This window comes from Sinocyclocheilus anshuiensis, unplaced genomic scaffold (assembly GCF_001515605.1).
Source record: "Sinocyclocheilus anshuiensis isolate Anshui unplaced genomic scaffold, SAMN03320099.WGS_v1.1 scaffold488, whole genome shotgun sequence".
NCBI classification, from domain to species: Eukaryota; Metazoa; Chordata; class Actinopteri; order Cypriniformes; family Cyprinidae; genus Sinocyclocheilus; species Sinocyclocheilus anshuiensis.
The window spans coordinates 473,107-480,696 of NW_015558584.1; the positions used below are offsets into that span (position 1 = coordinate 473,107).

Sequence of the window (7,590 nt, forward strand, 5' to 3'; positions counted from 1 at the left end):
TTTTTTTTTTTAAGTCAACATTAAATGCTGATTGCTGTTTACTTAAAATACTTCAGAGTGAAACAGGACATTATCCATCAAGATTATGAAAGTGGGTGTTGCGCACTAAAAATGGAGTTGGGAATTTGGTGGGAGGAGTTAAAAATAAAAGTTTGATTATGTCAGACCCTGAGCAAGTTATTATATTTTGCTGACAATAAGTAAATCGGGTCTATTTCAATTTTATGTTGTTTTTAACCTGAAAAGGGGTCTGTGAACAGAAATTTACTCACTTGTTTTTGGAAAAGGTCTCCCACACGTTGGTGGTGACTCCACTGCTGCACTCTTGGTAAAAGGCTATCATAGAATTCTTTGTGGATCTCATAGAGCTCAGGCACTTTAAAGAAGATGGTTTCGATCTGTTGAACAGTCAGGACAGGCTGGGAGGTGGTGGCTGCTGCTTTCAGGGGCTTCATGGGCTGACAAAGGAGCAGGAACAGACATTTGAACATGCAAACACATTTTAATGAGAAGTTTTTGACAATCTGATCAACTACACACTACTGTTCAAAAGTTTGAGGCCAGGTTGGTATGATTTTTTAAATGTTTTTGAAAGAAGTCTCTTATGCTTTCCAAGACCGTATTGATTTTATAAAAAATACACAATATGAAAGCAAATATATTCATGACCTTCCTCGGACTCCATACACTAAGCTATTTACCCTGCTAATGTACATAATCACAAACATATATTTATATGCATTTAAATGTATGACATTCCTGTTGGAGATGATAAGATCATCTAATTTTAAGATCAGTGGTATAATCACTCAGCTGACCCGCATATCTCACTTATAAGACTCCTTGTGCAAATTTTATCATGCACTGTTAGCAAAATCAAACTTGAAGCACTTTTACCAGTAACAGCGCCTCCAGATGGCTGAGGTAGGTCTCTTCACTGGCCAGGATTCCAGACAACACCCTTTTCCTCATCTCCAATCCCTTCTCCAGGTCCAACTCCGTCTGCATGAACATAGAAAGAGCTCACACACTTATGAACAGCACACTCTTAAATCACATGACTTTAAATTACATACTGGCAATGCTGGAAAGAGCTATAAAAAAGCGATTTGCTACTGGTTCAATGGAGCTGCTCCATGGTCTTATAATAACTGTCTTGGCTACAGGAGTCATGAGAAATTCATAACACCTTTGAACTGAATAAGGCCTTTATGTAGTCTACACTATTCACCAAGCCCTGAGTAAAGTATCAGATATTACAGACCTAGAATCCATCCAAAAGCAAGGCATATCTATTTTGTGTCGTGTGTAGGATTACTGAGCGATGATGATGGCTAAATGGGCCTGAAATGTTGGTTTCCATGGCCACAGCACAGGTAGTGGAAACCACAGATGTTTGTTATAGTCTCATGAGACTTTCTAGTCCAGATTTTAGGATAAAACATCCATCTGCTTCATGAATGTGTTATCGTTGTAGACTATACTGGCTTGAATTGAGTTTTTAAACTGAGGTGATGCTAAAATGCTTTCACGGCATACATTTCTTCTAATCTCACCAACTGATATTAAATGTAAAACCCCACCTTGTGACAGAGTAAATCCCGCCACTGAAAGCTTCAGCAGGGGGGAAGGTGGAAATCAAGATTTTATTCATGAACTCTTAGGTGCTAGACGTCTCACCCCAGGGGACACTCTTGTATCTCTAGACCACCATATTTTATTCATCCACATATTTATTAATCAAAGCATGTCAGCGTTCCAGCGCATGAGAATGAGTTGAACTCATCTCAGATGCTCAAACAATAACCCTCGCTTATTGAAAACGCAAGGATGAGAAAGTATTTCTCATTATACACACAACAGGCAGTAGATTACAAATGAAAGAAGCAAAAAAGCAAACATGTTTAAAGAACATACACAGAACAGTATGCTAATAAGAGCTAGGAATATGTAGATAAATTATTAAAAAATAATTTATCTACATACTATTAAAAATAATAATTAACCACATGTAATTAGATGACATTTATGGTATATAATAATAGAGTTATTATAACGTGTAAGGAACTTGTTTAAATGTTTAAAAGAATTTCACATGAACTTTTCCCATATAGATTTTTCTATCTGGAAGCTAAAGGAATTTGCTCCACTTTTGGAGCATTATTTGTGTTATATAATATTGTACTTTGAAATGCGACCTACTAAAAACAGATATGTTACATTATGAAAAGGTAAAAGTTCTAACATAAAGTTAAAGAGATTTCTTGAACACAATAATTTGCTCATAGAAAAGTCCAAATTCAATCTTTTGGAGTTTCAATAAAGCACATAAGACTCTTTTTGGTTTAACAATTTAAACAGAGTGGCAATTTAAAACTTCTCTTTGTGACAGCATGACAAGACTATTCTTAAACATGAAATTCTCACTCATTAAAATCTAATCTTGTTCTATGTTTGAGGGGAAACAAGGTAAGGAAATGTGTCCGAAAAATGGGTGACCATCCCTCTGTAGTGTCAATTGCAGGTTTATTTGCAGCTCAATTCAAGACATTTACATAGCAAATCCCTTTTCGAATCCGTCCATATTTCAAATCCCTGGCTTTGTGCATGTTGGGTAAACACGTAAAGCATCTAGGTGTTACTGGGCAAGGGTGTGTGAGTGTGTGCAGGTGAGTCGGTATTGATTAAAATCCATGTGGGGAACACGGAGGTCATAAGGGCCCAAATAAACTGCATGCCTCTGAGTCTGGTATTGGCAGGGAGGGACATCAATCAATTTGACAGCCAATGGCTGTGTCAATGAAGGAAGGAAGCTCTGTTTTACAATCCGTAATTTAATTTGATGGCATGGCCACTATGTATGATGAAGACAGTTTCCTGAGGCTCTGAAATGAAACCCATGATCATTTTAAACCACAGTTGACAACAACAGAAACTAGAAAGAATTTCTTTAGATTACACATGACTGCATGCAATGAATGACGTGAGATTCTTCTGCACAGTGCCGAGCTATATAATATTTACTAAGTTGTGATAAGCACTAAATGTTCAATTAGAATTGTACTATGCAGACTCAGCATTTCAGAATCTGCATGCTTTGAAATCTGTCAAATTTCACACCTCCTTTGATTTGTTGTGTACTATTACCACTGAGGCTATAAATATATGTGGGTTTACTGGTACAATTATTCATAATGGACTGCTTCACAGATGGCATATACTTGGTGGATTTCTATCATGGATCCATGCATGCATAAAGAAAGCTCTAATGTGCACTCTTTACTTTCGCATTCCACCAAGAAAGCCTTCATCTCTCTATTCCCAAAAAAATAATTAGCTACTACCTTTACATGGGTAACTGAGGAGTCTGACTCCTCATTTGTGGTATTCCGCAGTCAAATATTTGTATATTTTGTATGGTCAATTATTTCGTATTTGTAAAATAAACTGAATTATTCAAAGGTCAAAAAATCAAACTGTCAGATTTGTCAGTGAGTACGTTTACATGGACAACAATAATCCGATTTTAACACGATTAACACAATACTCTGATTAAGAATCTACCATGTAAACAGAGATTTTTGATTACCTTAATCCGGCTAAAGTCATATTCGAAGTAAAAGTAAAAATCGAATTAAGACGTGGAGTATTCATATTTTAGTCACATTACTGAAGTGCAGTATAGATAAGTACACACCTTAATCAAATTATTACCGTCGTGTAGGATTTTTCACCGCATTTTGCGACAGGATACACACACAGCAGTTTGATGGCAAATAAAAGAGCTTCAACACTGCCATCGTCTGTATGCACGTTCAAATAATTAACTGCATTTGAAGCTTTCATAAAATTAAAAATGAAACACCCAAAACGGTACATGGCATCATCACGAAGAGGAACTATATGTTTATACGTGAAATTCCGGAGGGGACGTCGGATGGCGTCACGTGGGGACGTAATGACATGTGCCATTAATCGAACTATGTACTATAACATGTAAAACGGGAACATGAAAGGAATATTCTAAAAGCAGCTCATGTAAACACCATAATCATAATATTGGCTAAATAATTAGATTACTGATGTCCATGTAAACGTAGTCACTGTCTGACTGGCTACGAGGTGACTTACAGACTTGGAGGACTCGATCGAGCCAGAGGAGAGGGTGTCTCGACTGCTGCGGCTCTTGGAGCTGAGGTGAGGGGAGGAGGAGGGGGAGTCGTCGATGTAGGGCAGAATGTCATGGTGTCGGCGCTGCTCCTCTGCTCGGTCCGCGTCGTAACCGTAGGTGGGCGGAGTGCCTGTAAACGGACCATCTGTGAACAGAAGGAAAAAGAGGAATGCAGTTGACAAAACCAAGTGGAAGAACAGCATCATAAGGAACATAAAATATATTTTGAACCATACTTACTAGAATGAACTGCACAGACATAAAACTACTGATTGGTAAACAACAGTATGTAATATTAGAGCTCATGCCCCATGTCTTAATGTCATCAGCTAAGAGAGTCTGTTTTAAATTCTCAGTGGTCAATTGATTCAGTTTAAGTGGCAGTCTAACATTAGCCTAGAGCTCTTAAAGAGCAATGAGATTATGTTTGCAGTGGGTTTTAAGTCTTGGTATTAATGCAGACATGCCAGAACTTTCTGTATACATCAAGATCACACATAACTTTATGGCTTAAAGATTTTCCCCCACCAGAGGAAGAGACATAAAGGAAGACAAAAATGCTCTCACTCCTGTATGACAGCAGCCCAAGTTCCTTCTTCATGAACCGGTTTGGCCATTAAGCTGCTGGCAGCCACACCAGAGGATCTCATATTTATTCAACACAAGCTCTCAGTTAGAATTAACTGTTTTGCCCTCATATATGACAAGCACATCTGCTACCCTCTGGAAGGAATATGCAGGACACTAAAAGGTTAGTTTTTCCAAACCTGCATGAACTCCAGTTGTTCCAAACCAGTATGAATTTTTTCTTCTTCTGCACAACACAAATAATATATTTTAGAAGAATATGGGTAACCAAACAGTTGCTGGTCCCCCATTAACTTCCATAGTATTAAAAAAATAAAAACTTGAACAACTTAAGGATGAGTAAATTAAGTTTTTGTGTAAAACTATCCCTTTAAGTTCTTCAAAAAGGTGACAGCAAAAAATGCACTGCCAGCTTTAAAGGGATGATAGACAGTGAAACTGTCAATTCAAAGTCATTGCTGATGAATCCCTCCCTTGTTTTCGGAGTTTCCTGCTGGCAGGTGGGAAAACTCCTGCAGTTCTAACCAGAGAAATGGCCATGGAAACATTTTTTTCCCCACCACACAGAGAGAGGATGGGCAATGTGAGCATTTACTTGATGTGGAAAACAGGTTTTCATAGTCTTTAATGCAGCTTGCTAATTGCACAACTTGTTTACTAATATGTATGACCTGCATGAACATTGATCATTTTGCTTACTATGAAATAAAACTTATTGAAGAGTCACTGAGTTATTAAATTTCTAAAAATAAATATTATGATCATGAAAAATAATATATACACACCACCATTCAAAAGTTTGGGATTTGGGATGTTTTTGAAAGAAGTCCCTCATGCTCACCAAAGCTGCATTTATTTAATCAAAAACACAGTAAAAACAGTAATACTGTGAAATATTATTATAATTTAAAATAACTGTTTTCTATTTGAATATATTTTAAAATGTAATTTATTCCTAAGATGGCAAAGCTGCATTTTCAGCAGTCATTACTCCAGTTCTCAGTGTCACATGATCCTTCAGAAACCATTCTAATATGGTGATTTGCTGCTCAAGAAACATTTCTAATTATTATCAAGGTTGAAAACAGCCTTAGTGTTCATCCTCCCACTCTTGCCTCTGTCGTCTCTCTCTCTCTCCCTTTCCTCCACTCTTTCTTATCCCTTCCTCTGGCTTCCCGCAGATGTCTGCTGCTATTTGGCCGAAGGAGAAGCATGCCATGCACATCTGGAAATATCGTCATCATCACCACCACCATCATTATAAAACAAAATCAGACACACTTCCAACCTCTTTGTGAAACCTGGACACACACTTGTACAGTAACAACAAACAAGAGTTCCATATAAAGTGTGGACCGTCCCAGATGATTGCATTTTCAACAATGATTTGGGGAGAATTCTGGTGACATGATAAAATGTGTTAAATGTAACAAAAAAAGCTACAATAGCTGAAAGCATAATAAAATTAAACAAAATATTTAATTAAAAAAAAGCATGGACATTTAAATTCTACAGAAATCTGTGGGCCTGCTCATGGGGAATAAATCCCAGGATCTCTCTATGCTTGGTCTTCTCCAGTGTGTTACTACAGGGTTATTCCCTGCAGGATGAAGAGCAGATTGAAACCTACAGCATGTCGTCCCTCAGCGGCCAACGGGTTTATGGGAAGTGGGGAAGCCTTGGAGATGAACTCCTGCAAAACTGACAAAATCTCTTCAGCATGTGTGCCAAAGGGCTTCAGATAATCCTATCATTTGGGTTTGAAAGAAAAGGAAAGAATTTGTGGGAGGAATTGGGGTGCTAATGTTTTTGTGAGTGCCGACATCTCCTTCAGGGCTCTTTGTATAGAGAGGTGAGGGTAGAGATGGGGGCTGAGATGTTGAAGAGGTCTGCATCTGCCAGATAAATTAAAGACACGCCTTCCTCCTCCCATGTGTCACATGTTCCATTAAAGTCTGGAAATAAGAGTGCAGAAAAACGTGTATGTGTGGGACCCACGAGTGGCCGGCCTCTAGGGAGGAGAAAAAAAACTGGGAAAAGAAATGGAAAATGACACATCAGGGATAAAGAAGTCAGTCCATTTTCTTCCACACAGTCGGTTTCCCTAAATATCCAATTTTCAGGCAATTTAATACCCCCCACCCCTAACTATTATACGCACTGAAAAGAAATGAATATGAAGAACGCAAAAGGGGAGGTGAAAATTAAACAGAAATGAGTAAAGCACCGCCTCAGGCCACGAATGAATCAAACAGGGATTGCACAGAGAAGCTAATTTTATGAGAGGTGTCATTTTAAGGGCATATAATAAAAGAATACAGTCTGTGTTGGCTGATATTACTTTTGCTGTCCGCATAGATTTAAAAATATAAAGCCAAAAAGAAAATGTCAAAAACAAAATCAAGTTTGCATTTGTGTAGTTTTGAGTACAGGTTAAAAAAAATTAAATAGGGAAATCAATACGAGGTTAAAGGGGTGGTTGATTGCGATTTCACTTTTTTAATGTTAGTTAGTGTGTAATGTTGCTGTTTGATCATAAACAATATCTGCAAAGTTACGAAGCTGAAAGTTCAATGCAAACGGAGATATCGTCTTTTAAAATTCTGGCAGTTTAATGCCTACAAAATGACTGGTAAGGGACTACAACGAGTTACTTCCCGGGTCCGTTACGTCAAGAACCCAGAATTTTACATAAACCCCGCCTCCGGGAACACGCAGCAAAGGGGGCGAGGCCATGCTGCGCTGCTTTAGAAAAGAGGAAGAGAAAACTACAGGTGCATGTAAAAATCTATTCATATATGAATCGCGATTCTGTCTTCTAACGATTCTAA

General features: G+C 38.0%; 1 protein-coding gene across 1 annotated transcript in view; it reads right to left on the reverse strand.

Annotated features, from left to right (window-relative positions):
• bcr (BCR activator of RhoGEF and GTPase) overlaps positions 1-7,590 on the reverse strand; it is an 83,458-nt gene that overhangs the window by 24,886 nt on the left and 50,982 nt on the right. The window contains exons 2-4 of the mRNA XM_016475545.1: positions 4,132-4,316; positions 898-1,002; positions 273-458 (exon numbers count right to left, since the gene is read on the reverse strand). Of these exons, the coding sequence (XP_016331031.1) occupies positions 273-458; positions 898-1,002; positions 4,132-4,316 (476 nt within the window). The remainder of the gene's footprint in view (positions 1-272; positions 459-897; positions 1,003-4,131; positions 4,317-7,590) is intronic.